General features: G+C 54.7%; 1 protein-coding gene across 2 annotated transcripts; it reads left to right on the top strand.

Moving 5' to 3' along the window:
• The first annotated feature begins 685 nt into the window (after positions 1-685).
• LOC138825363 (interleukin-9 receptor-like) lies at positions 686-21,267 on the top strand. 2 transcript variants are annotated; one of them, XM_070019814.1, is made up of 10 exons: positions 686-1,260; positions 9,308-9,413; positions 10,134-10,245; positions 10,332-10,510; positions 10,989-11,134; positions 11,331-11,532; positions 14,728-14,830; positions 16,957-17,041; positions 19,499-19,628; positions 20,210-21,267. In XM_070019814.1, the coding sequence occupies exons 2-10, from the start codon at positions 9,410-9,412 to the stop codon at positions 20,362-20,364; spliced, it is 1,116 nt and encodes a 371-aa protein (XP_069875915.1). In that variant the 5' UTR covers positions 686-1,260; positions 9,308-9,409; the 3' UTR covers positions 20,365-21,267. The 2 variants fall into 2 exon arrangements, with proteins under 2 accessions (XP_069875915.1, XP_069875914.1); XM_070019813.1 differs by having other exon boundaries at positions 19,499-20,287.
• The last annotated feature ends 6,666 nt before the right edge of the window (positions 21,268-27,933 follow it).

Here is a 27,933-nt window from a genome sequence, read left to right as displayed (position 1 = left end):
GGTCAAAGAAGCTGTAGGGTCTGCAGAAAGAAAAGGCAGAGTAGCATAAGTAAGTCTTCCTATCAGCAGTTACTCTGGTGTCCATGGAGTAAACTCACTTGGCTGAAAGGTGGGTGGCGTTGAGATAGTTACAGCATACTGGATCTAGTGACTATAGTGTATGTAGTCCTCACAGGAATTATCTTCAAAGAGCATTTCTCAATGGCCATTACTGAATAGTCATTCATTGCTATGCTTGAAATAGTATAGTAATGAATCTCATATACATATTTTTCTTATAATGCATCCCTATGGTACATTTTAAAAAAGAAACTAAGTAGTTCTCTAAAGAGGTCCCAGTTCCACAAGTCAGGTTATGAGTAAATGCTTCTTGAGCAATATCACCCCTTCCACTGTTCGAACCCTTTTCCCACTCTCAGCCCTACCCTCGTTACATTGTTGTTTTTGTATAATGTACAATGTACATGGACTATAATGACTGTATTTGTTTTCCTCTTCTCCCTCAATTTGTGTATGGTAGTTTATAAACAGGCACAGGAAGATTAACAATAGTACAGCAGACACTAGATAGAGCAAGATACTTAATAAAAGTTATGTGAATGATCTCTCAAAGTGATTTTTTTTTTTTTTTTTGTTGGTCATGGGGCTTGAACTCTGGGCCTGGGTGCTGTCCCTCAACTCTTTATCTCAAGGCAAGTGCTCTACCACTTGAGCAGCGCCACTTCCGGTTTTCTGGTGGTTTATTGGAGATAGGAGTCTCACAGTTTTTCCTGCCTGGCCTGGCTTTGAACCTCAATCCTCAGATCTCAGCCTCCTCAGTAGTTAGGATTACAGATGTGAGCCACTGGTGCCCAGCTCTCAAGGTAGTCTGATTATTCTGCATTATCTCATGGTGTGTGAGATGATATAGTACCCGTGTAATAAGACTGAAGACAGTTGAGTGATACAGACATTGTGATGTAAGCATTACAATGCTAGTGGGGGTTTTGGTGGTGATGAGATGGACCCCAAGCTCTGTGCTTTGCCAGTGAGCCACATCTCCTTGTACTGCTGTTGACAGTATGTCTTCTTTGGGTGCTTCTGTATGTTCAAGCCATGATGATCTTGACTACTGAGTCACTTCACTTACAAACAGCACTGGAGAGAGCAGAGTGATTGTGCTGAGTCACTTGTAAACAGCACCAGAGAGAGCAGAGAGACCATGCTGAGTCCCTTCACTTACAGATGGCACTGGAAGTATAACAGTTCTAGAGACTGAAGGTAGAATGGTAGTTTTTAAATGCTCTTGTCAGTTTATTAGGTCGGGTGAACGGGAAATGGTGAGGCACTATGTAATGGGTGTGGAGTTTCAGTTTTGCAAGACCAAAAGGGTTTTGGAAATGAATAGCGATGGTACACAACAATTTGAATATTGAATGCTACTGATCTGTGCACTTAAAAACAGTTCAAAGATGAGGGGTTGGACATTTAGCCTTTGGGAAAGCACTTTCCAGGCTGTGTCCTCAGTTCTGCAAAAAATAATAAATTAAAAAAATAATTAAGATCTTAAATTTCATGGTGCTACCGCCCCATAATTCCAGCCCTCATCTTCCCCAGTTTGAGGCCAGCCTGGCAACATTGTTGAATCTCTCTTTCCCTCTCTCTCTTTCTCTTTCTTTCTTCTTTCTTCTTTTTTTTGGTCATGGGGCTTGAACTCTGGGCCTGGGCGCTGTCCCTCAGCTCTTCAGCTCAAGGCGAGCGCTCTACCACTTGAGCCACAGCGCCACTTCTGGTTTTCTGGTGATTTATTGTAGATAAGAGTCTTACGGGGGGCTGGGAAGGTGGCGCAGTGGTAGAGTGCTTGCCTTGCATACATGAGGCCCTGGGTTTGATTCCTCAGCACCACATAAGCAAAAAGAAAAAAGCCGGAAGTGGTGCTGTGGCTCAAGCGGTAGAGCGCTAGCCTTGAGTTGAAGAGCTGAGGGACAGCGCCCAAGCCCAGAGTTCAGGCCCCATGACCGGACAAAAAAAAAAAAAAAAGTCTTACAGCCTTTCCTGCCCAGTCCATCTTTGACCTGCAATCCTCAGATCTCAGCTTCTTGAGTAGCAAACATTCAAACCCCAGTCCCTCCCTTCCCCTTCAAAAGATTACACTACATACTTGTATATGCCACAGACAAGATGGGGCCAAGCTGTTTAAGCTTAAATGTTAGAAGTATGCTTGGACATTCTTGAAGTTTTATGCCTTGAGACTTTGATTCCATCTCCAAGAGTTCAGGCATGCTCACATTCCAGGGTTGTAGCTCTGGGCTGCACAGATTCTATGGCATACAATACATACACACAAGCACATGCACATAAACACACCCATCTATATACACCAAAATAGTCTGATAAAGAATATAGTGAATAAACATGAAAAGATGCTTTTCTTGAGTGATTATCAAGCAAATACAAAATCAAACTGCTGAAATGTCTATATCTGCCAGAGTGTCAAAGATTAGAATCTGATCATTGCTGTTGGTAAGGGCTGCAGGCGTCTCCCAGTCCGGGGGGTGAGGGGTGGGGGGTGGGGGTGGGGGTGAGGGGCTGAAGCTGGTGCAGCGTTGCAGAGTTTTAATAAGATCAGTACACGAAACCCCTGGTTAAAAGGGCTGATTTGAAGATTAGTGAGAAATGAATATAAAAGGGGAATGTGTGTGTGTGTGTGTAATGATAATTTTTTTTTGGGGGGGGTCTGGTCATGGGGCCTGAACTCCGGGCCTGGGCGCTGTCCCTCAGCTCTTCAGCTCAAGGCAAGCACTCTACCACTTAGCCACCTTCACAGCCCCTGTAATGATAATTTATATGTGCCTAATTGCTCACAATGGCTACTTGTGGCTAAGATAAAAATAGGATCTCAAAAGTTCCCTTTTGTAGTCTTGGTTTATCCTTAACTGAGTTTGCACTACTTTTAGCACCCATTCTACCACCCATGTACATAGATTGCTGTGGCTTGGGAAAGCCTGGCAGGGTCCCTGACCAGGTCCTGTCCCCCAGAGGCTAGTCTAGTGAGTCTCAGTGGGTTTTTTTTTTAGTTGTTGTTGTTGGTCATGGGGCTTGAACTCTGGGCTTGGGCGCTGTCCCTCAGCTCTTCAGCTCAAGGCGAGTGCTCTACCACTTGAGCTACAGCGCCACTTCCGGTTTTCTGGTGGTTTATTGGAGTTAGAGTCTCGCGGTCTTTCCTGCCCAGGCTGGCTTTGAAGCACCGATCCTCAGATCTCAGCCTCCTGAGTAGCTAGGATGACAGGCGTGAGCCACCAGTGCCCGGCCCTCGGTGGTATGTCTTAGGAGGAATGTGTGTCTTCATCTAGCAGGCAGGAGACAAATCACCAATGACACTTGGCAATTCTCATGGGAATCCAAGCTTACTCCACCTCAGACACCACTCTCAGCCCTGGGGGCCATTAGTTCTGTGGTGTGCTTTGTGGTTTCTGATGTGGGTGGCCTATGTCAGGCTCCCTGAGGCTGGCATCACAGCCTGCTGTAGTCATCTCCTGGATTGGGTGTGGGGCTTTGCTGTACAACAGGGACAGTGGGTGACAAGCCGCCCCCTGGCTGAGGCGCCTGAAGCTCCCAATGACCCTTGGCAGACGCCCCTGGAAAGGTGAGTCTGTGTGCTTAGCTTCCCAACCTCTGAAGTCAGCCTAACTTCAGGAGACAGACTTGTGACCGCTCCCCCTGAGCCCCGCGGACACATCATGAAGTGTAGTATTGGGCCTACCACCCCGTTTTACCTCTCTAGGGTCCCGGCCTTGGGCACTTCTCAGAGATGACAGAGCTTGCAATACCGAGTATGAATTGCAAGGTGTAATTCCCAGACCTGTGGGAGTTGTGAATTCAGTTATGGTCGGTGCAGCCTGACTGGACAGAGGGAAGGGCGCTGATCTGCCAGTTGTCATGTCTAATTAGGAAAGAACTTTTGCTTCCTCCATGACTGAGAGGACGTTTGGGACGAAGGCAACTGGGCCTTGTTGAGTGGATGGACTTAACTGTGATCTCCATGAGGTATTAATGAGTAACCCCTCCACGCAGCCAGACGTGGGTGGCTTCACTGCAGAAGAGGAGCGTGGACACAGCTGGTGCTAGAGGGCTTCAGGAAGAGGAGGGAGGATGGGGCGGGTGTTTTGTTTTGCCCCCCCCATTTCCCCCCCTCCCCCACTACTGAGATTTCTGGTCTTGGGCTCTGTCCCTGAGCTTTGGTGCTCAAGGCTAGTGTTCTACCACTTGAGCTACAGCTCCACTTCCAGCTTGTTTTGATAGTTTTAGTGGAGATTAGATTTTCACAGACTTTCCTTCCTGGACTGGCTCTGAATCATAATCCTCAGCCTCAGTAGCTGGGATTATAAGTATGAGCCACACTCAGGAGGCTGAGAGCTGAGGATTGCGGTTCAAAGTCAGCCTGGGCAGGAAAGGCCGTGAGACTCTTTATCTCCAATACATCACTAGAAAACCAGAAGTGGCTCTGTGGCTCAAGTGGTAGAGCGCTAACCTTGAGCTGAAGAGTGCAGGGACAGGGCCCAGGCCCAGAGTTCAAGCCCCAGGACCGACCAAAAAAAAAAAAAAAGAGCCACAGGTGCCTGGCTTTTCATTGTTGTTGTTGTTTGTCAATTGTGGGGCTTGAACTCTGGGCCTGGGTGCTGTCTCTCAGGTCTTCAGCTCAAGGCAAGTGCTCTACTTGAGCCACTTGCAGATTTTCTGCATATGTGGTGCTGAGGAATGGAAATCAGGGCCTCATGCATGTGAGGCAAGCACTCTACCACTGAGCCATCTTCCCAGCCCCTTTTCATTGCTTTTAAATGTTTATATTTGAAGCAACCCTCACCTTTTCTGGGGCTCTGCACCAGTCCCTACTCATTCTCCCTAGGACACTGCTGTTCTGCCCTTACTCTAGGCCAGAACTTGGCCTCTGGAGGTAGAGTGGGAGTTTTCCCAGGATGACCTCTGGTCATGTCTCCCTCTGAGTGACAAGGCATTGTCCATACCCAGTGTTGACGCTAGGAGGTGGAGGAGGCAGTGGTTATGGAGTTGAGTGGGTCCAAGAGATGCAGCACAAGTCCGTAGCAGTTTCACCCCACGCAGTACAGCTGGGAGCTGTGCTCGCAGCGGGCCACAGGTGAGCTGCGAGGCTGCTGAGGCGTGTGCTGGGCGGGAGGTCCATCCTGGTGCCACATTTCCTCCCACCAAAAGAACCGGCCAACACCTGTACTGGAGCATGCCCACTGTCACCTCAGCATTCCTGTCCAGTCCAGTGCTAGCCTGGCCTGGCTCTAGCTGTGCCTGGGGCTGGGGAAGGCTCCAGGCTGGGAACGGGAGCTGGGCTCTGAGTCACACCTCGTCAGGAGGCACGCTTGTGTGCAGTTCTACAGAAGGGTTCCCTGGGCCACTTTGCTATCACGATGCCTTTCTTGTTCCTGGGACCTCTGTCCTCAACCTCTTCCCTCTGCCTGAGTCTGTGGTCTTGTCCACCCACACTTGTGTGTCCAAGCCTCATCTGATATGCTCACAGCCACTACTCCTAGAAGTGCCCCTCACCCCAAGGTGTGTGGGAATATACTCTTGGCGGCGGCCTCTTCTAGGCCTTCCCTGCCCCTTCCTCTTTTGCCTCTGTCCTCACTGAGATGGTCTGTCCTGTCCTGGCTCTGCTGGCTTCACCTCCCCCAGCGTTTCCAGAGGAAACAGCATCCTTAGGTGTGCTATTTTCAGCAATGTGCGGCGTCTGCCTGGGGCAGAGGAGGCCCCACCCCCTGTGTGGCCCAAAGGGTTGCAGGTCCCTGCTCTTGCTTTTATTTTCTAGTACATCTTTCTCATGTCATGGGCTCTGGTTATTTCTGCAGAGCCAGGGGCTGCATTTCTTCCTCCGTCTCTATCAGAGAGAAAACTGCTGGTCAGGGGTTCATGTAGTTAACAGTCTTCATCTATCTGCCTCTGTGTGAAGTCCCCTTCCTACATCGAGATGCAAAGCGGGTCTGGGCTGTGGCTCGTTCCTGGGACTGGTGAGGAATGAGGTGTGTGTGTGTGTGTGTGTGTGTGTGTGTGTGTGTGTGTGTGTGTGTGTGTGTGTGTGTGTGTGTGTGTGTGTGTGTGTGTGTGTGTCTGTGTGTGTCTGTGTGTGTCTGTGTGTCTTTGTGTGTGTCTGTGTGTGTGTGTGTGTGTCTGTGTGTGTGTCTGTGTGTCTGTGTGTGTCTGTGTGTCTGTGTGTCTGTGTGTCTGTGTGTGTCTGTGTCTGTGTCTGTGTGTGTGTCTGTGTCTGTGTGTCTGTTTCTGTGTGTCTGTGTGTGTCTGTCTGTGTGTGTGTCTGTGTGTGGTGAGGAATGAGGTGTGTGTGTGTGTGTGTGTGTGTGTGTGTTCGTGAATGCAGTGGCTAGCTCCCAGTGACACTGAGTCTGTGTGTGTCTGTGTGTGTCTGTGTGTCTTTGTGTGTGTCTGTGTGTGTGTGTCTTTGTGTGTGTGTGTGTGTGTCTGTGTGTGTGTCTGTGTGTGTGTCTGTGTGTCTGTGTGTGTCTGTGTGTCTGTGTGTGTCTGTGTGTGTGTGTGTGTGTGTCTGTGTCTGTGTGTGTGTCTGTGTCTGTGTGTCTGTTTCTGTGTGTCTGTGTGTGTCTGTCTGTGTGTGTGTCTGTGTGTGGTAAGGAATGAGGTGTGTGTGTGTGTGTGTGTGTGTGTGTGTTCGTGAATGCAGTGGCTAGCTCCCAGTGACACTGACTTGGGCAGGTGGTACAAGACACCAAGAGAGCTCAGAGCCACCTGACCAACCCTTACGACAGCCGCTTGCCATGACCAAGGAAGAAAGGAAGAGAGTCCACGTAGAGGCCTCCCCAGGGGTGATGGAGCCTGGGTTGAAGACAGGAGTGTAGCTGCGTGCACGGAACCCACGTTTTCATGGTGGCCCAAGCTGGGCAGATGGGTTATCTGATTCAGACCCAAGCTTTGGCCATGAAGAGGATGGGACTCTGGGAAGGGGCTAGAGAGTCTGGGCTGAGGGTTGCATCTTCATAACTGACGGGAGAGCAGTGTTGGCCAGGCTCCTCCGCAGGACTGGTGCAGCAGACAGGAAGCAGCTTCATTCCAAGATGACAGACATGGCTTTCTTCTGCCTTGTATGTGGTGTTGGCTATTGTGGGCCCAAGTCAGTGCCTCTCCTGGGACTAGTGAGCTTTCTGCACTTACCCTGAGCACTGGTCTCCAGTCTGCCAGCTAGAGCGAGGAGCCTTGCTTCAGTAATGTCCCATTCAGTGTCCAAGGAGCCCGCAAAGACAGAGATCTGCAGTACCACTGGAAATAGGGTGGTTTAGGTTCTGTCCAAGGCTTCACCCTACACATGAAGTATTTAGGTGTGTGTGTGGGTCAAACACTTCTCTCAGGAAGCTTGTAGGCTCTGAGAGAGATTGTGGGACACCTAGTGAGAAGAGGTGCCAGGTTCCAATTGTTGAGCAAGTCCCTGGTCTCCCTAGGCCTGACCCACCCCACTGTTTACCCGGTATAGGTGGTGGTTTTTGTGCTGCACTGGCAGTGCCCAACTCTGGGACACCCTCCGAGTGCTCCCCTTGGAGAGCCCTCCGTCTCTGTCTACGAAGGGGGCCCTGCTGACCTGGGAGCCACTCACTGCTCTGAGCTTGGGTTGGTGGAAGCCAGGCTGGGCCGGTTCTGTGCAGGTGCCTTTTTAAAAGTTGTTATTCTAAAGGTGGTACACAGAGGGGAGGGACTAGGCACACCAGTCAGGTAACGAGTACATTTCTTTTTGAACAGTGGCTCCCCTTCCCTCACTCCCTCCAATAGTTTTCCCTCCATTCCTGCACGCAGTTGCACAGTGCATTTTCAACATCGTGTCTAGCGAGTACCACCGCTGCATGTGTTCACCCTTTGTCCCTCCACTTCTGTTCTCCCCTTGCCCTCCCAAAGACAGATAAACAAAGACCCCCCCAAAAAACAGAAACCGCAACAGAAACCACTCTTGTTTCCATTTCCTGGTGTTCATTTCAATAACTACCATTTTATGCTATCAGATAAGCACATAGGCATTGTGCCCTTGTGTTCCACCCCAAGAATACCCTCCTTTGGTCTCATTGTGTGCGAATGTCTCGATCCCTGTATAGTCTACTATGTTCCAGTAAATATTTGATCAAGAGAAAACTGGGCTTACCTCCCTGAACATGATTTGTTCTAGGTCCATCCATTTCCCGGCAAATGACAATATTCCTTCTCATGGCTGCGTAAGGTCCCATTGTGTGTATAGGCACCACAGTTTTCATCTATTTTAGGGCCTCTGGGCTGTTTGCACAACACGGCTATTATTAATAGTGCAGCAACGTCTTTATGGTATCCTGGCTTTTGAGGTTCTGTGCAGAGGCCCAGCAATGGTCTGGCTGGGTCCTAGGGAAACTCTATCTTTAGTGTTTTGAGGAACCTCCAGACTGCTGTCCAGAGTGGCTGTACTAGTTTACCTTCCCACCAGCAATGCTGTAGGGTTCCTTTGCCCTCCATCCCCACCAACGTTTGTTGTTGCTTGAATTCACAATGTTGGCCAATCTGACTGGGTAAGATGGAATCTCAGACTTGTTTTTGATTTGCACTTGGCCATTTACATATATATATATATATATAAAATTTTATTTTATTTTGGTCTGTCATGGGGCTTGAACTCTGGGCCTGGGCGCTGTCCCTCAGCTCTTCAGCTCAAGGCGAGCACTCTACCACTTGAGCTACTGTACCACTTCAAGTTTTCTGGTGTTTTACTGGAGAAGGAGCAGATGCCTGCTCCTTCCCAAGGGACGAGGCCCTGACTGGTCCACCCTACAGGCGTAGAGACAGGCTGCGGGGACGGGCGGCCCTGAGGTGTCCCTGCTGGAGAGGTGCAGGTTCCTGCAGCGCCGTGTGCTGAGGTCTGTCTGCTTCCTCCCTCCTCCTTATCACTCATCAGGCTTGTATAACTACGCTGCCCTGGCTTCCTGCTCAGGCTATCCACGAACCATCTGAAGCTGCAAATGGGGTGATGGGGCCCCAGCAGCCTCCCCACAAGCCAGGCTCTTCCTGACACTCAGCCCTGGTTGGCAACCAGATTTTGTGTCTGGACCCCTGGTCAGGCCTTGTCTGTCTCGAGGTGCTGCCCTTGGAACAGGCTACGGAGGGCTGTGTGCTGCACTAGTGCCTGCTGCCCTCCTCACCCTCCTCTGCCCTGCGGTGGATTCATTTAAGGTGGTGAGGAGAGGTGGAGCACACAGGTGCTAGCCTTGCCACCCCAGGCAAGACGCCTCCCTTCCTCGGGAAACCCACGTCTGCGCCTTTCCCACAGCAGTGGTCGGAGCCGAGTGGAAAGTGCCGGCTCCACAGCCGCACAGGCCCCAGCACCCGCCACCCTGCCGGTCCGCAGCTACTGGGGCCTGGCCTCTGCAGGATGGGTAAGGGCTCTGGCACGGGGGATGGGATGGCAGAGGGTGTCGGGTCAGAGAAGCCTTCTAGACACACATGGACACACAGCATATCTGAGTCGGAGTTGCTGAAGCTGTCCTGAAAGCACAGTCAGCCGCTGGGCTCCAGCTCTCGTTGGTGAGGCTGGGCATGGCCTAGCCCTCGCACAGCATCTCGTGGGGGTGCACGTGGTACCCCACGTTGGGCCTCTGCAGTGGGACCTCATGAGAAGCCCTTTCCAAAGGGGAGGGGCAAGCCAAGCTTCTCAGTCAAGGCCCCTGCAGGCTGGCCCGTGGAGGGCGAGGCCCCGATCCGGGGCAAGCCAAGCTTCTCAGTCAAGGCCCCTGCAGGCTGGCCCGTGGAGAGCGAGTCCCCGATTCGATCCGTGGGCACCTGGCTCCTGCTCTGCACCTGTATGTGCAGCTGCCACACCTGCCTGGGAGTCTCTGTCCCCCGGCATGGAGGAGGTGAGGGCGGGGCCCTGGGGCTGGGTGGGGAGCTGGGAGTGGGTGCCCAACCTTGGGGAGAAGCATGGACTCAAAATGTTAGCTCCACGCCTTTGCCAAGCTCCCGGGCCTCCCAGCTCTGGCCCTGACGACTTCTGAGGTCGTTCTTTGGAGACGGCCCTGTCAGTGCTCAGTGGCAGGTGTGTCCCACCCGCCCAGCTCTCCAGGCTCCCACTGGCGACCCCCTGTGGTCCTCCTCCCCAGGGCCGAGGGCCGGGCCTCTCACCTGTCTCACGGACAGCATCCTCAGGATCGACTGCCGATGGTCTGGCCCAGAGTTGTCTCAGGACTCTGGTCCTTGGCTTCTCTTCTCCAGGTAAGGGCAGAGGGTCAGGCCCAGGAGGAGGGCAGGAGAGGGAGGGCTCCCACGCCAGCAGCGCCCTCGGTGCCAATCCTTTCCAGCAACCAGGCCCCTGGCGGCGAGCACAGGTGCGTTTTCCAGGGCAGCACATGCACCATGGAGCTGCCCCCCGAAGAGATGATCCTGCCAACTGACAACTTCACCATCACCCTCCACCGCCGCCTGTCTGGGAAGGAGCAGGTCAGCCTGGTGGACCGCCAGTATCTCCCGTGGAGACACAGTGAGCAGGGCCACTTCGCTAGGGGCTGTTTGCTTGCTTGGTGGTGGGTCAGGCCCCCAGCCTGTGACGTCTGTGATCTCACGGGAGACCCAGGACTGGAAGAGGGATCTGGGTGGTGACTGGGAGGCTGGGGTTTTCATAGACAGTGAAGATGTTTGGCTAGGTGGGACAGGAGTCATTTGAAACACGCTTCAGTTTTAGTAAGGACTCCAGCAAGGCAGCAGCAAGAACTCGCAACTATAGATCATGAAGGCAGGGAAGCGGAGGTTTAGAAAGCAACTTTTTGCAGAGGTCCAGCGGGAATCATTGTCACCTCTTCCCCACGAGGCCTTCCCTGACCTGCCTTTCAGTGAGGCCTATGGTCTAAGGTGACTTTGACCTTGTACCTTGGACTCCCGTCCATTCCCAGCTCCCCGAGTTTGGGTTATCTGACCCGAGGCACACAGCTGCAGCCTTGCTGGGCCTTGCCTTGTTTCAGTTAAACTGGACCCTCCTGCTGATCTGCGGAGCAACGTCAGCTCTGGCTATTGCGTCCTTTCCTGGAGTGTGAGTCCTGTCCTGGAGCCGATGAGCGCACTTCTCAGCTATGAGCTGGCTTTCAGACGGCGGGGAGAGGCCTGGGAGGTAACCCTGGCTGCCTTCCCCCGGCGGGCCCCTCTCTGTCAGGAGGAGGGGTCGCGGAGCCTCTGTGCACATGCACTCATGGGTGTGATGCGTGTGGAAGTGTGCATCTGTGCGTGGAGATGGTGCGTCCCCGTCCAAGTGTGCATGTGAGTACATTCTCACATCCCCACAACAAGCCGACTCCCCAACCCTGCAGCAGGCCCGGTACAAGGACCGCATTGTGGGTGTGACCCGGCTCATCCTCGAAGCCGTGGAGCTGAGCCCCGGCTCCACTTATGAGGCTAGACTGCGCGTCCAGATGGCTGTCCTGGATGCTGAGGTGGTAGTGGAGGAGCCTCTGTGGAGCCAGTGGAGTGAATGGAGCCAGCCTGTGTGCTTCCCCTCTCCCCAGGAGCAGGGTGGGTGTCAAGGGCAGCAGCCTGCCACAGACTGGGCTGAGCCTAGGTCCCACTGTTCATCCCTGCCCTCCTCCCCGTCCCCACCCACGTCCATCCCAGCCCCCCTCCCCGTCCCCACCCACGTCCATCCCTGCCCTCCTCCCTGTCCCCACCCAGTCCATCCCTGCCCTCCTCCCTGTCCCCACCCACGTCCATCCCTGCCCTCCTCCCTGTCCTCCCCCCCATCCCCACCCACATCCATCCCTGCCCTCCTCCCCATCCCCACCCACGTCCATACCAGCCCCCCTCCCCGTCCCCACCCACGTCCATCCCTGCCCTCCTCCCTGTCCCCACCCATCCCCACCCACATCCATCCCTGCCCCCCTCCCTGTCCCCACCCACATTCATCTCTGCCCTCCTCCCCGTCCCCACCCACATTCATCCCTGCCCTCCTCCCCGTCCCCACCCATGTGCATCTCTGTCTTCTGTCCCGTCCCCACTCATGTGCATCTCTGTCTTCTGTCCCGTCCCCACCATGTGCATCCCTGCCCTCCTCCCCGTCCCCACCATGTGCATCCCTGCCCTCCTCCCCATTCCCACCCACGTTCATCTCTGCCCCCCTCCCCGTCCCCACCCACGTCCATCCCTGCCCCCCTCCCCATCCACACCCACGTTCATCCCTGACCCCCTCCCCGTCCCCACGCACATTCATCCTTGCCCCCCTCCCCGTCCCCACCCACATTCATCCCTGCCCTCCTCCCCGTCCCCACCCACGTTCATCTCTGCCCCCCTCCCCGTCCCCACCCACATTCATCCTTGCCCCCTCCCCGTCCCCACCCACGTCCATCCCTGCCCCCCTCCCTGTCCCCACCCACATTCATCCCTGCCTCCTCCCTGTCCCCACCCATGTTCATCTCTGTCTTCTGTCCCGTCCCCACCCATGTTCATCTCTATCTTCTGTCCCGTCCCCACCCATGTGCATCTCTGCCCTCCTCCTCCCTGTCCCCACCCACATTCATCTCTGCCCTCCTCCCTGTCCCCACCCATGTGCATCCCTGTCTTCTGTCCCGTCCCCACCCATGTGCATCTCTGCCCTCCTCCCTGTCCCCACCCATGTGCATCCCTGTCTTCTGTCCCGTCCCCACCCATGTGCATCTCTGCCCTCCTCCCTGTCCCCACCCATGTGCATCTCTGCCCTCCTCCCTGTCCCCACCCATGTGCATCTCTGCCCTCCTCCCTGTCCCCACCCATGTGCATCTCTGCCCTCCTCCCTGTCCCCACCCATGTGCATCTCTGCCCTCCTCCTCCCTGTCCCCACCCATGTGCATCTCTGTCTTCTGTCCCGTCCCCACCCATGTGCATCTCTGCCCTCCTCCTCCCTGTCCCCACCCATGTGCATCCCTGTCTTCTGTCCCGTCCCCACCCATGTGCATCTCTGTCCTCCCTGACACCATTCTGGAGCCACCTCCCCTGGAGTCTGAGTTTCACAGGGAGAGACAGCACCTTGGCTACCTAGGCTCCTGTGACTAATAGCTATCATTAGGATGGACAGAAGTCTCCTTCATGAGCATTTGGCTGACCCTGTGCCTAGCAGTGAGGAAGGCCATCTGGCCAATGGGAGGGGTGAGGCGCAGAGCTGGGCGAGGTCCAGAGTGAGATGAGGCCCAGAGCGAGGAGGCCAAGAGCGAGGAGGCCCAGAGCGAGGTGAGACCCAGAGCGAGGTGAGACCCAGAGCGAGGAGGCCCAGAGCGAGGAGGCCCAGAGCAAGGTGAGACCCAGAGCGAGGTGAGACCCAGAGCGAGGAGGCCCAGAGCAAGGTGAGACCCAGAGCGAGGTGAGACCCAGAGCAAGGTGAGACCCAGAGCGAGGAGGCCCAGAGCGAGGTGAGACCCAGAGCAAGGTGAGGCCCAGAGCGAGGTGAGACCCAGAGCGAGGTGAGACCCAGAGCGAGGAGGCCCAGAGCGAGGTGAGACCCAGAGCGAGGTGAGACCCAGAGCGAGGTGAGACCCAGAGTGAGGAGGCCCAGAGCGAGGTGAGGCCCAGAGCGAGGAGGCCCAGAGCGAGGAGACCCAGAGCGAGGAGGCCCAGAGCGAGGTGAGACCCAGAGTGAGGAGGCCCAGAGCGAGGTGAGACCCAGAGCGAGGTGAGACCCAGAGCGAGGAGGCCCAGAGCGAGGTGAGACCCAGAGCGAGGAGGCCCAGAGCGAGGAGGCCCAGAGCGAGGTGAGACCCAGAGCGAGGAGGCCCAGAGCGAGGAGGCCCAGAGCGAGGTGAGGCCCAGAGCGAGGTGAGACCCAGAGCGAGGTGAGACCCAGAGCGAGGTGAGACCCAGAGCGAGGAGGCCCAGAGCGAGGTGAGACCCAGAGTGAGGAGGCCCAGAGCGAGGTGAGGCCCAGAGCGAGGAGGCCCAGAGCGAGGTGAGACCCAGAGCGAGGTGAGACCCAGAGCGAGGTGAGACCCAGAGCGAGGTGAGACCCAGAGCGAGGTGAGACCCAGAGCGAGGAGGCCCAGAGCGAGGAGACCCAGAGCGAGGTGAGACCCAGAGCGAGGAGACCCAGAGCGAGGTGAGACCCAGAGCGAGGTGAGACCCAGAGCGAGGTGAGACCCAGAGCGAGGTGAGACCCAGAGCGAGGAGGCCCAGAGCGAGGAGACCCAGAGCGAGGTGAGACCCAGAGCGAGGAGGCCCAGAGCGAGGAGGCCCAGAGCGAGGAGGCCCAGAGCGAGGAGAGACCCAGAGCGAGGTGAGACCCAGAGCAAGGTGAGACCCAGAGCGAGGAGACCCAGAGCGAGGTGAGACCCAGAGCGAGGAGACCCAGAGCGAGGAGGCCCAGAGCGAGGTGAGACCCAGAGTGAGGAGGCCCAGAGCGAGGTGAGACCCAGAGTGAGGAGGCCCAGAGCGAGGAGGCCCACAGCGAGGTGAGACCCAGAGTGAGGAGGCCCAGAGCGAGGTGAGGCCCAGAGCGAGGAGGCCCAGAGCGAGGTGAGACCCAGAGCGAGGTGAGACCCAGAGCGAGGTGAGACCCAGAGCAAGGAGGCCCAGAGCAAGGAGGCCCAGAGCGAGGAGGCCCAGCACGAAGAGGCCCAGCGCGAGGCGCCCCTCAGGGGCTCCCGTGGTACAACACAAGCATCCGTGGTGGAGTGGCACGCTTTCTACTCTGACTCAGGGACCTGCTGGGGTCCCTCTCACATGTGGTCATGTCCAGTCTTCTGCCCACAGGACCCCTGAGCCCCTGGAGGTGGCTGCACTGCACCCTTGTTGCTGTGTCTGTCTGTCTCCTGTTGACTGGCCTGACCTGCCTTCTCTTCAGGCTGTCTCCCCGGTAGGTAGCCAGTGTGTGTCTCCCCGAGTTGACTGTTGCGTGCTTGTGTTGCTCTGTGGGCGGCTCTGCGAGTGAGCGGGGGTCTTGTACTCATACAGGTGCACAGTGGCTGGGGTCTGGAAGCTTCCTCCTGCCCTTCACTGACCCTGGATGAGGAGGGCTTTCCAGTGGGATTCCCAAGTAGCCAGGGGAGAGAAGACTAAGGGAGCTGTGACAATGCCACGTGCCATGTGACTGGCATCTGAGTCCTTGTTTGCTGCCTTTAGGGATGTGTTCTGAGTTCTCATCTGTCACACATGGGACATGGTGCCACTGGAGGCCGCTGGGGTACAGGATCCTGTTAGTAGCCCTGGGAGAGCTCTCAGAGAGCAAGGGGATAAGTTCCTCCTCAGAAAGGCTCCACACCTCATATGCACGTTGATTTACAAGGACAGCACAAGGGGCATTTTTTTGCCAGTTCTGGAGCTTGAACTCAGGGCCTGGGCACTGTCCTCAGTGTGAGTGTGGACTGGCCGGGCCTGGTGGGGAGGAGGAGGAGGCTGTGTGGTGAGTGTGGACTGGCGGGGCCTGGTGGGCAGGAGGAGGCTGTGTGGTGAGTGTGGACTGGCGGGGCCTGGTGGGCAGGAGGAGGAGGCTGTGTGGTGAGTGTGGACTGGCGGGGCCTGGTGGGCAGCAGCAGGAAGAGGCTGTGTGGTGAGTGTGGACTGGCGGGGCCTGGTGGGCAGGAGGAGGCTGTGTGGTGAGTGTGGACTGGCGGGGCCTGGTGGGGAGGAGGAGGAGGAGGCTGTGTGGTGAGTGTGGACTGGTGGGGCCTGGTGGGGAGGAGGAGGAGGCTGTGTGGTGAGTGTGGACTGGCGGGGCCTGGTGGGCAGCAGGAGGAGGCTGTGTGGTGAGTGTGGACTGGCGGAGGCCTGGTGGGCAGGAGGAGGAGGCTGTGTGGTGAGTGTGGACTGGCGGGGCCTGGTGGGCAGCAGGAGGAGGCTGTGTGGTGAGTGTGGACTGGGGCAGCAGCAGGAGGCTGTGTGGTGAGTGTGGACTGGCGGGGCCTGGTGGGGAGGAGGAGGCTGTGTGGTGAGTGTGGACTGGCGGGGCCTGGTGGGCAGCAGCAGGAGGCTGTGTGGTGAGTGTGGACTGGCGGGGCCTGGTGGGGAGGAGGAGGCTGTGTGGTGAGTGTGGACTGGCGGGGCCTGGTGGGCAGGAGGAGGCTGTGTGGTGAGTGTGGACTGGCGGGGCCTGGTGGGGAGGAGGAGGAGGCTGTGTGGTGAGGGTGGACTGGGCCTGCACAGCACCCCTGTGATTAGCCCTGGGCTGGGGCAGGAGGTTCTGGGGCTCGGGAAGCCTTGAGGGTGAGGGCTGCAGGCTGTCTGTCACTGGCACAGATGCGGTTCCTGGGCTGCTGCTCTTTCGGAGGGCAGAGTACACATTTGGTCACTTCCAGGTCTGTGCCTAGCATTGAAGTTCTGTCTGTAAAGAACATGTGAGTGCTCAGACATGACAGTACATGCCTGTAAGCCCAGCTACATGTGAGGTAGAAATGGAGGATCGAGGTTCAGGGCCAATCAGAGCAAAAAAAGTTACAATATCCCATGTAAAAAATAAGCCAGGTGTGACCTGCGCACCGCAGCCCAGCCATGTGGTGCACGGCGGTAGGAGGAGGGCTGTCTGAGTCCATCAGGGCAAAAGGAGGGCATTCTACCTGAGAATCAAAACTAAAACCTAAAGGGCTGAGGAGGTGGCTCCAGCGGTAGAGCACCACAGGAAGGGTACTGTAAACAAGAAAGATGCCTTGGTATGACTCCGTCTATGGGGGCATTAGCTTGGGCACCCATGCGTGCCAACCGGTTTCCTGCCCTGGAGTAGGTTTAGCCACAGGGTATTTCATTCCCTTCTTGTTATTCTATTGCCAAGGCTGGTTTTGAACTTTGAGGCTCAAACCATGCTCTGTCCTCAGCCTCCAGAGTAGTGGGGGCTACAGGTGAGGCCGCGGTGCCCAGCCCTGGGAAGGCAGATCTGGATGCGGCAGGAGGGAGGCGGGGCAGCAGCTGGAGACCACTGGCTTCTCAGTGTGGTATTGGCGGAGCCCTTCTGAGTGCCTCTAGGCTCTGACCTGTCTCTTCCGGTATCAGGGTGAAGAGAACCTTCTACCAGAATGTGCCCTCTCCCGCCGTCTTCTTCCAGCCCCTCTACAGTGTGCACAATGGGAATTTCCAGGTGTGTGCAGGGCGCTGCAGGGGTCTGTGGGGGGTCCTGGGCGGCCTGGCGTGGATGAAGTGGGGGGCCCTTGTCAGCACTACTATCTGTGTGCACACACATTCATACATGTGTGCATATGTGTGTGATATGTGTGTGATATGTGTACCTATGTGAGGATATAAGGACTTTAAATGCTGTCTCAAGTGGGTGAAAACTCAGCTGAATTTTTCACTTGTGTGTGAGAGTGTGGGTCCGGATCGGGGTCCTGGGCCTTGAATTCAGGGTGTAGTCACTCGCCTGGGCCTTTATGTCCTCAAGGCTTAGAGCTCTACCACTTGGGCCACAACTGTACTCCTGTGTTTTTGTGGCTAATTGGAGATCAGAGTCGCATGGACTTTCCTGCGTGGTCTAGCCTCAAACCATGATTCTTAGGCCCCAGACCATGAGTAGCTAGGATTATAAGCATGAGCTACTGGCTATTAGTGATTTCTCTTTGTTCTTGGATCTCGGGTTCCATTCTTTCTAATTTTCATGGTTTTACTCTTAATGATTAAAAATGTGCACAACAGGGTGTACTGTGGTATTTCTCTATACATAATATATTTGGATCATCTCTCAGTTGTTTTTTCTTGTTTGTCCTTTTTTCACATTGAAAGAGGTGTTTTATTTATCCTGCTTTCATACATGCGTTTCCCCCCCTTTGGCTGATACCAGAGTTTTGAACTTAGGGCCTCATGCTTGTTCCAGTTTGTTTGCCTGGCTGATGCTGTTTCCTTTGCCTCTGGCCCAGGTGTTCATTCTCTATGTTGGAGATGGAATCTTGTGAAGTGGTCTGCCTGGCTTGGCTCTTCCAGTCTCAGCCTCCTGAGCAGCTGGGATTATGGATGCTTGCCGCTGCTGGTGCTCAGCGTCACACGTGCATTTTTCTTCTTCGTGTTGAAGGGTGGTCCTGCGGTTTGAACTCAGGCAGGCACTTTACCTCTGAAGCTATCCTTTTGTTTTAGCGGTTTTTCAGATAAAGTCTCATGCTTTTCCCCAGGCCAGTCTCAGACCATGGTTTTCCTAGCTATGCCTTCTGAATAGCTAGAGTTTATAGACATGGAACCATCATGCCTACTTTGTTCTTTTCTTTTTCTCTGAGGTGGGGACTTGAACTTGGTATCTGATGGCTTTGCTCTGGCTGGCACTCAACCACCTGAGCCCTGCCTTCAACCCCAAGCTGGAGTCTTAGTAACTTCCCCTCTTGCTGAGCTCTGCCTCCCAATTGCAATGGAAAACTGTAAACTTTTTCCTGATTTATCTGCCATTGAGGAACATGGCTGGTAGTTCAAGGTACAGACACCCGTTGACACCCATTTTACCCCTCTGCGTACTCCCTCCTCCACGGTGTCTCTGGCACCTGTACTGCCAGTACCTGGGCTCCTTCTCTGGTGGCGACTATGAAGCACCTGAACCCACTGGTCCTCAGGGTAGTGTGCTGACACCATGCCCATGAATGGACTCTGTTTCTCCAGGCTGGTGGGCCTGTTTGGCTCCCATAGGCTACAGGCAAGCAAGAGCACCCTGGAGTGTCGCCCTGACCACTGATGCAGTCTTTTGTAGCTCATAGTCCTGGTGGAGGGAATCTCCTGGGGGTAAACTCAAGCTCCTCCCAAGGGTTGTGGCTCACTGGTCCTGTTCTTTCCCATGCCCTCCCTTCTGGTGCTGCAGGGCTGGCCTCTACCCTGTGGGCAGCTGTGTCTCCAGCTGACAAATCCACGTCTTCTCTGAGCAAAGCCTCTTTTGGAGGACTGTTGTGTACACACACCCTTTAACTCTTTAGGGTCCTAGCTCTGGACAAAGTCCATCCCTGCTCTCCAGATGGCAGAAGTGCCTATGAAGAAGCTAGATAGGTGAGGGTCGGACTGCGATGGCCTGGACGGTGCGGTCCTGTTTAAAGGCCCCATCCTCTCCCTGCAGGAGCCCAGAACCTGCCAGGGTGCCCCAGACCCTTGGTGGTCTGGTTCTGTGTGGATCACCTCTCAAGAGCAGGGCGTGACGGAGGGGGTGGTGTGTGAATAACATTTGGTGGCGTTTGCAGTGGGGCCTTGTGTGCCCCCACAGAAGGATCCAGATTTTGTTTCCTTGTTTGTGTGTATAGTGGGGTTCAGAATAGGTTTCCACTTTCTATGGCCGTTGCTGGAAGGTCCCCTCTGTCACGGGTCTGCCTTGTCTTTGGTGCCTGTAACCATTTGTGCTGAGCGAGGTCCAGACTACTGAGCCGGGGCTGGAGAGAAGAGGTGGACCCAGAGGGACTCAGGCTCCCAGACTGAGGCCATGATCACACATTTTGAGGATATGGGGTATTCTTGATGTTGGCAATACTTGAACACTGGAGGATCAGAAGAGCTTCCCTGAGAAGTCCAGGCTGCGGTTTCAGAGTGAGCCCTGAACATGCTGCCTGAGTCCTTACCTCTGACCTGTGTTGTGTTTCAGACCTGGACAGGGGCCGACAGAGTCTGTCTGCAGCCAGGCCAGGACTGTGCTAACAGCTCTCCAGGAACCCGGGAGGCCATCACACTGCTAACCTGTGGCCCAGGATACGCTTGGACCCTCTCAGGCCTCAGTGAGGAGGAAGGCAGCCCAGGGGGTGTATTGCAGGCAGAGGGGGGACCGCCATCGGGCTACCTCCCCCAGGAGGACTGGCTCTGCCTGCCTCCCACCAGGCCGGCTCCCCCAGAGCCAGAGGGGAGCAGCAGCGACTACTGTGCCTTGGGCTGCTGTGGTGGGTGCCACGCCTCTGTGTTCCCCAGAAACATGCAAAATGCTGAGTCCATCCCAGACTTGGCCCGTGGCCTTTCCTACGTCCAGCAGAGCCCAGAAACCCAGCAAAGGGCTGCCTGTAAGGAAGCTGGCCACGATCAGAGGTGTGCACTGTTTGAGGACCCACAGGGCATTTGGCTCTCTCCCATTCTGGGCCAGCAGCAGGCTGTCCTGAAGATTCCAGAACTCTGACTTTATCCAGTTGCTTCATGTGCACATTGAGAAAAGTGGATGAAATCACCTGTTGCTGACTGTTGCTGGGCCTGGGCCTCCTGAGAAGGGTCGCTCCACACTGGTCCGAGGCCCTCGTCAGTCCTCAGCCCCGTGGGGAGGAGTCCCTGCCCTTAGCACCCTGACACCCAGCCTCTTTTGTCCTTTTCCCAGGCCTTTTTGTCCTTTTGCCCCAGGCCTCTCTGAGAAGCAGGGTGTGGATACACAGCCTGTTCCACCCTCCCCCCTGTAAAGGGCCAGCCTGGGCTCGGTGGACACAGGCGAGACGCCATGACCAGCTGGAACAGCCTCTTCAGGAACCTTCCTGAGTCACTTTCCCCACTGAGTTCACAAGGGACGGCTTGGCTGTTCTAAGTACAGATGATCCAAGTGCTGGGATCCTGCGATCCAGCATCAGCAGCGTACAGGCTCACCAGCTCCAGAATATCATACCTTTCTTTCTTTCTTTCTTTCTTTCTTTCTTTCTTTCTTTCTTTCTTTCTTTCTTTCTTTCTTTCTTTCTTTTTTTGTTGGTTGTGGGGCGTAAACTCTGGGCCTGGGTGCTGCCCCTCAGCTCTTCAGCTCAAGGCTAGCGCTCTACCATTTGAGCCACAGCGCCACTTCCAGCTTTTTTCTTTTTGCTTATATGGTGCTGAGGAATCGAACCCAGGGCCTCATGCATGCAAGGCAAGCGCTCTACCACTGAGCCACCTTCCCAGCCCATACTTCTGTTTCTTGTTCTGATTTCCCCACTGGTCCCAGGAGGTGGAGAGCTGAGGACAGGGATGCCAGACGCAAGTGACCACCTGGCCATGGCTATGGCCTGTGAAGGGCCCTGCTTTCCACAAAACCTTGTTGGGCGACCTTGGGGGAGGCACTGTGGTCTGGAGAGCGTGTGGAAAGAGCAGAACATTTATGTGTTATTTCCCTAGGGTAGCTCTGACACCTTGCCCTCCTCAGAGGTGTAGTGAGTGTTGACTCCCACCAGAGGGTGCTCTATGTGCATGCACCGTCTTCCCTCAGGACCTGGGGTGCAGTGAGTACTGATTCCCACCAGGGGGTTGCTAGGCACGTGCACACCATGCTCCAATCCTCAGGTCCCAGGGTGCAGTGAGCACTGATTCCCACCAGGGGGTGCTCTAGGCATGCACATCATCTGCCTCTCCTCAGGTTCCATGGTGCAGTGAGCACTGATTCCCACCAGAGGGCGGTCTAGGTGTGTGCACTGTCCTCAGGACCCCCGGTGCTGTTTGCCCTGATTCCCCCCAGGCATTGCTCTAGGCATGGGCTCTGTCCTCCTGGGGACCTGGGGTGCAGTGGGTGCTGCTTCCACCGGAGGACGTGCTAGGCGCGTGTGCACCGCCCTCCTCTCCTCAAGACCCGGGGTGCAGAAGATGTGCAGAGACCATGTCCTATGGGCTACATGGAGTCACGGCATCCTGAAGCTGAGAACGTGCACAGGTGAAGTGGTTCTGTCTGACTCCATTCTCGGGAACTGATTGTCAGAGTCGGATTTAGGGTTGCTTCAAATAAAACAGAAAATGAAATGAATACCATGGATGTATTATAATAACAACTAGGACCTGAAATAGAATTAGTATTGAAAAGTATATATAGATATAGATATAGATATATAGATATATGTATAATTTTTTTTTTCGGTTGTGGGGCTTGAACTCTGGGCCTGAGTGCTATCCCTCAGCTCTTCAACTCAAGGCTAGCACTCTACCACTTGAGCTACAATGCCACTTCCAGTTTTCTGGTGGTTTATCGGAGATAAGAGTCTCATGGATTTTCCTGCACGGGCTGGCTTTGAACTTCAATCCTCAGATCTCAGCCTCCTGAGTAGCTAGGATTACAGATGTGAGCCACCGGAACCAGCTTGAAAAGTATTTTAATGTTAAGGGTTGTTGGGATAGATGAGGTGAACTGATTATAATCATTAAGTGTGGTGAAAAGTCAGGCTGATAGGGTTAGAATGAGGTAATGAGAAGGTAAAATGTGAAAATAGGCAATTTTCATGATATTGAATAAGGATGAACAGTCATTCCATACTAATTAGTAGGTGAAGAATAATTTCAGATCATATGACTTTTCAGATATCGAGTTATAGACATTTGTATGTTTGTGGGGAGGCAGCAAAATGTGTTCAAGATGATTAAAGTAGATTGAGAGTAGCAGAGAGGAAGGACATGAGACTGGAAGATTAAGATACCTAGTAGAAATGCCACAACCACAATAGGTAGATTTAATACAGTTTAGCGCACATTGGTGGTTACAAAATTAACACAATTTATGCGTTCTTTAATGTGCTGTCCTGGATTGTGCTGGCCAGGGCAGGGTGTTTACCTGCATTCCCAACCCTGACCACTAGGTGTCAGCGGTGCCTGACCAGGCCTGAAGAGCAGGCTTGTCTACCTAAATTGCCAGTATCAACTGTGGAGCAAACCTCCCTGGTTCAGAACCATTCATGACTCTGATGGCTTTGTACAACCTGGACAAATACTGCCAGGGGCTTCTGAAAGTGTGCAGGCCCTCCATTTCCCTTCCTTAAGTACGTCACTACCTGGCAGGACCCTATCCTGTTCTTATCAGGTAACAGTCCCTGTAAGAACCAAGCACCTTGAGGTCACATGCAGTCCCGTCAGGTCCCCTGGCTGCTTACTCTCTGCCAGAGCTCAGAGGACTCATCCACAAGAGGGTCAAGCTCCGGAGGGCGGCTGCTTTTTGTGTGGCCTTGAGGTGTAGCTCATTGCAATCTGGGGTTATCTGGGGTTCGGAGCTGAGGAGGGCCCTCTGCACAGAAGCCTTCTGACCTGAAATGATAAACCAATCCAGGAATGGATTCCAGGGCTGCGTACCCAGGACTGCTGGGTAATATGGCTGTTTGAGTGTTGGCAGCTACAGAGGGAAGCAAACAAGCACCACCCTATGCCACGCCTACTCCGGTGGAGTCTGCTTAGCATGGAACACCTGCTTTCAGATCAGAGAATGCGGCTTCAAAGAGGACTACCTCCTGTAAAAGGCTGGCAATTCCCTGGGAAAGATGTGTTGCTGTTTTTCTTTTCTTCGTTGTATAGGAGCGCCTATTAATCTTTTACTGTTCCTGCTGCTTATTGTACTTACTCATGCTCAACGTTCTTTTATTCAATGCTCTTTCTTGAAAGTGTTAATGACTCCAACATCTGATGAGTGTCTTAAAAATATGACTAACTCACCAGAGTTAAGTGCTACCCTGAAAGCCCCTCTTATGGAGGCTAGTAGACAAGTCATAAGTAAATATAAAAGTATTGGGGGTTTCATGATGTCACTTCAGCAGAAGGAATTGTTTGTAAGAGATTTACAAGAAGCTGTAGGCATGGCCAGAGCAGAAAGAGTGTATGGCTATTGGAGACTTCCCTTTAATCCTAAAAACATATACAGTAGACCCATATGGATATCCTGTAGATAAAAAAATGTAGAGGGATATTTAGACCAAAAGCTAAATAAGATTCCTAAAAGGTTGGTAGATGGAAGGTGGCAATGGCTTATCAGAGAAAAATGGTGGGATCCTCCATTATCTAGAGGACCCCAAAGACTTCCCCCACATCCATAGCATTTATAGGTGTGTATAATAAGAATGGCAACCGTTGGGTAAACTACTTAGAAGAAAGAACTTCCTATTACTCTCTTTCATTTACTGAGAGACTTGCTAGATCTAGGCCTCCTTAGTGCTTACTATTAAAGAAGGAACACAAAAGATCTTATGAGACAGTTAAGGCCTCTATGGAGAAGAGTAAACGATTATGTGAAATGGTTACAGAAAAGACACTATGAGCTTAAATTTGATATATGGCCAGATTTAACTAAATATACTGAATATCATGAATTTTGGCCACAAATTGGGGACCCTCTAAAGAATGGCAAAGAAGCACAATTGCTTAGAAAAGATTTAAAATGTATAAAGTACAAAACTAAACAAAAGTAACTATGAAGTACTAGAGTTCATGCCTTTCTGTTCAGCCCCTTGCCCATATGCTCTGGTTAATGGTTAATTGGTGATAAACATCGAAACTCATTGTATTTCTTTAAAATAGAGGTAAAGCTGAAAACAAGTGCCTGTCGTCATAGCTCCTCATCCAAAAAACAAGATCAGGCGACCAGCTGGTGACCACCCAAGAAACAAGCCTTGCAGCAAGATTGTGTAACCTTTTGCCCATTCTCATGGAGACTTTTGCTATAAAACCTTGTTATCCTCTGCAATAAATCGCACTCAGTATTCACTTCTCTTGTGTGTGAGTTGTCTGGTTGCCATCTCCCCACCTATTCCAGTTCCTCCACAGAGTTGGTCTGTGGCAACCCTAGATACCCCAGGGGCATCTCCAGGCGAGAGGAGGAGAAAAGTGTGGAGGGCTAGGAAAGTGGCTCAGTGGTAGAGTGCTTGCCTTGCATGCATGAGGCCCTGGGCTCGATTCCTCAGCACTACATAAGCAGAAAAAGCTGGAAGTGGCGCTATGGCTCACGAGGTAAAGTGCTAGCCGTGAGCTGAAGAGCTCAGCTCTCAGGCCCAGAGGCTAGTGTTTCTCTGACACACCACTGCAGACTGGGTGGTTTAGAGATCTGTGTTCATAGCTCTGAAGTCCAGCAGCATGGAATCACTGTCTTCTGGGCCATATTCCCTCAGGAGGTACAAGGCAGTGAGTTCTAGGTCTTCTCTCAGCTTCTAAACCTGTGAGAGCAGAGTGACATCTCTACAGAGGGTCATCCCTGGGTGCATTTATGGGACCCAATTTCCCCCTTTTAGGGGCACAGTAACAACAGGAACTGGAGTTGATCTTCCCAGAGTCCATTTCCATATAAGGTCACATTCACAGGTACCAGGTGATGAGAGTGTCCATACATGAACTTTGGGAACACAACCCATTACAATGTTCCTTCCTCTGCCTGCAGCCTCTACCTCCCTGTTGACCTCATGGCTCCTCTGGGGCCCCATCTCCTTCCTGCACCCAGCAGATCACTGCGGGCCCTGACTGCTGGCCTGAGCTGACACTGAGAATTCAGTGAGAGCTGGGACAAGACTGCTCTGGGGCTCGGGGCACTGAAGTTTGGAGCAGGACCACACAGGCCAGTCTGTCTTGGAGCTGAGGTGTTGGGACACTTCCTCAGGGCTTCAAGTTTTCAGAAGGAAGTAGTTGCAGCTACAGGCTAGGAGGAGGAGCGGAGCATTGCAGGGATGAGGCAGGAGCAGGAAGTGAGTGGTGCAGGGGTGGGGCTTTTGTGTAGCAGAGCATGAGAGGGGTGGGGCAACAGTAAGTGAATGGCCCAGGTGTGGGATTTGTGTGTGTGTGTGGCAAAGCTTGAGAGGGATGGGGCAAGAGCAGAAAAGAGAGCACTTGGGTGGCAGGGCTTGTAGGGTTACAGAGCACCAGAAAGGACCACAAGAGCATGGAAGTGAGCCGTTCCAGGGGCGGGGCTTGTGGAAGGGCAGAGCACAGGAGGAGTGTGGCAAGGGAGCAGAAGTGAATGGTCCAAGGATGGAGCCTGTGGGAGGCCAAGGGTCCAGAGAACTGCGTGCACACCTAGAGCACCATCTGGTGGGAATCAGTCGTCACTGCATCCCGGGTCCTGAGGAGAGGAGGATGGTGTGCACACGTACAGCACCATCTGGTGGGAATCAGTGGTCACTTCACCCTCTAGTCCTGAGAAGAGGAGCATGGTGCACATACCTAGAGCACCATCTGGTGGGAATCAGTGGTCACTGCACTCTCTGGTCTTGAGGAGGGTGGTACACACACCTACAGCACCATCTGGTGGGAATCAGTGGTCACTGCACCCCAGGTCCTGAGGAGAGGAGGACAGTACACACATCTAGAGTGACATCTGGTGGGAATCAGGGGTCACTTCACCCTCTAGTCCTGAGAAGAGGAGCATGGTGCACATACCTAGAGCACCATCTGGTGGGAATCAGTGGTCACTGCACCCCAGGTCCTGAGGAGAGGAGGACAGTACACACATCTAGAGTGACATCTGGTGGGAATCAGGGGTCACTGCACCCCGGGTCCTGAGGAGAGGAGGCTGGTGTGCACACGTACAGCACCATCTGGTGGGAATCGATGGTCACTGCACCCCTGGTTCTGAGATGAGAAACATGGTGCGCACACCTAGAGCACCTTCTGGTGGGAATCCATGGTCACTGCACTCTCTGGTCCTGAGGAAGATGGTACACACACCTAGAGCACCATCTGGTGGGAATCAGTGAAAACTGCATTCCACACACCTAGAGCACCATCTGATGGGACTCAGTGGTCACTGCACCCCAGGTCCTGAGGAGAGGACAGTACACACACCTAGAGCACCATCTGGTGGGAATTAGGGGTTACTGCACCCTGGTTCCTGAGAAGAGGAGCATGGTGCACACCTAGAGCACCATCCTGTGTGAATCAGTGGACACTGCACTCTCTGGTCCTGAGGAGAGGAGGATGGTGCGCACATCCAGAGCACCCTCTGGTGGGAATTGGTGGTCACTGCATCTCTAGTCCTGAGGAGCATGGTGCGCACACCTAGAGCACCCTCTGGTGTGAATCAGTGGTCATTGCATCTCTAGTCCTGAGAAGAGGAGCATGGTGTGCACACCTAGAGCACCCTCTGGTCGGAATCAGTGGTCACTGCACCCTGGGTCCTGAGGAGAGGAGCATGGTGTGCACACCTAGAGCACCCTCTGGTGGGAATCAGTGGTCACTGCACCCTCTCGGTTTGTGGGAAGAGCAGAGCAGGAGAGGGGTGGGGTTAGGGAGAGGAAGTGAGCAGGGCGGGGTTTGTGGGACCGAGGATGAGAGGGGCGGGGTTAGGGAGAGGAAGTGAGAGGCGCAGGGCGGGGTTTGTGAAGCCGAGCAGGAGAGGGGCGGGGTTAGGGAGAGGGGCGGGGTTAGGGAGAGGAAGTTAGCGGCGCAGGGCGGGGTTTGTGGAATAGAGCAGGAGAGGGGCGGGGTTAGGGAGAGGAAGTGAGCGGTGTGGGGCGGGGTTTGTGGAATAGAGCAGGAGAGGGGCGGGGTTAGGGAGAGGAAGTCAGCGGCGCAGGGCGGGGTCTGTGAAGCCGAGGAGAGGGGCGGGGTTAGGGAAGGAAGTGAGCGGCGCAGGGCGGGGTTTGTGGAATAGAGCAGGAGAGGGGCGGGGTTAGGGAGAGGAAGTGAGCGGCGCAGGGCGGGGTCTGTGAAGCCGAGGAGAGGGGCGGGGTTAGGGAAGGAAGTGAGCGGCGCAGGGCGGGGTTTGTGGAATAGAGCAGGAGAGGGGCGGGGTTAGGGAGAGGAAGTGAGCGGTGCAGGGCGGGGTTTGTGGAACGGAGCAGGAGAGGGGCGGGGTTAGGGACAGGAAGTGAGCGGCGCAGGGCGGGGTCTGTGGAATAGAGCAGGAGAGGGGCGGGGTTAGGGACAGGAAGTGAGCAGCGCAGGGCGGGGTCTGTGGAGCTGAGCAGGAGAGGGGCGGGGTTAGGGACAGGAAGTGAGCAGCGCAGGGCGGGGTCTGTGGAGCTGAGCAGGAGAAAAGTGTGGTAAGGGATCTGGCTATGCGGAGGGGCCTGGCTGAGTGGTTACTGAGGCTGGAGAGGCTGGGCTGAGGGACCAGCGGAGGGGCCGGCGGGGCTGGGCGGCTGGGCTGGTGGAGGGTCTCCTCAGGCCGGCGGGGCTGGACTGAGGGGCCGGCGCAGGGTCTCCTCAGGCCGGCGCGGGGTCCCCTCAGGCCGGCGAGGGTCTCCTCAGGCCGGCGCAGGGTCTCCTCAGGCCGGCGCGGGGTCCCCTCAGGCCGGCGCGGGGTCTCCTCAGGCCGGCGCGGGGTCCCCTCAGGCCGGCGAGGGTCTCCTCAGGCCGGCGCAGGGTCTCCTCAGGCCGGCGCAGGGTCTCCTCAGGCCGGCGCGGGGTCCCCTC

The sequence above is a fragment of the Dipodomys merriami genome, unplaced genomic scaffold (genome assembly GCF_024711535.1).
Source record: "Dipodomys merriami isolate MVZ:Mamm:240054 unplaced genomic scaffold, mDipMer1.0.p SCAF_137, whole genome shotgun sequence".
In the NCBI taxonomy this organism is placed as follows: domain Eukaryota; kingdom Metazoa; phylum Chordata; class Mammalia; order Rodentia; family Heteromyidae; genus Dipodomys; species Dipodomys merriami.
Note: the sequence above shows the minus strand (reverse complement) of the source record. Positions and strands in the feature narration are given on the sequence as shown.

Excerpts from the sequence above, each read along its gene's own strand:
- LOC138825363 (XM_070019813.1), top strand. Across the intron at positions 11,135-11,330 it reads GGCGGGGAGAGGCCTGGGAG|CAGGCCCGGTACAAGGACCG; the intron begins GTAACCCTGGCT and ends CCAACCCTGCAG. Across the intron at positions 14,831-16,956 it reads CTCTTCAGGCTGTCTCCCCG|GGTGAAGAGAACCTTCTACC; the intron begins GTAGGTAGCCAG and ends TTCCGGTATCAG.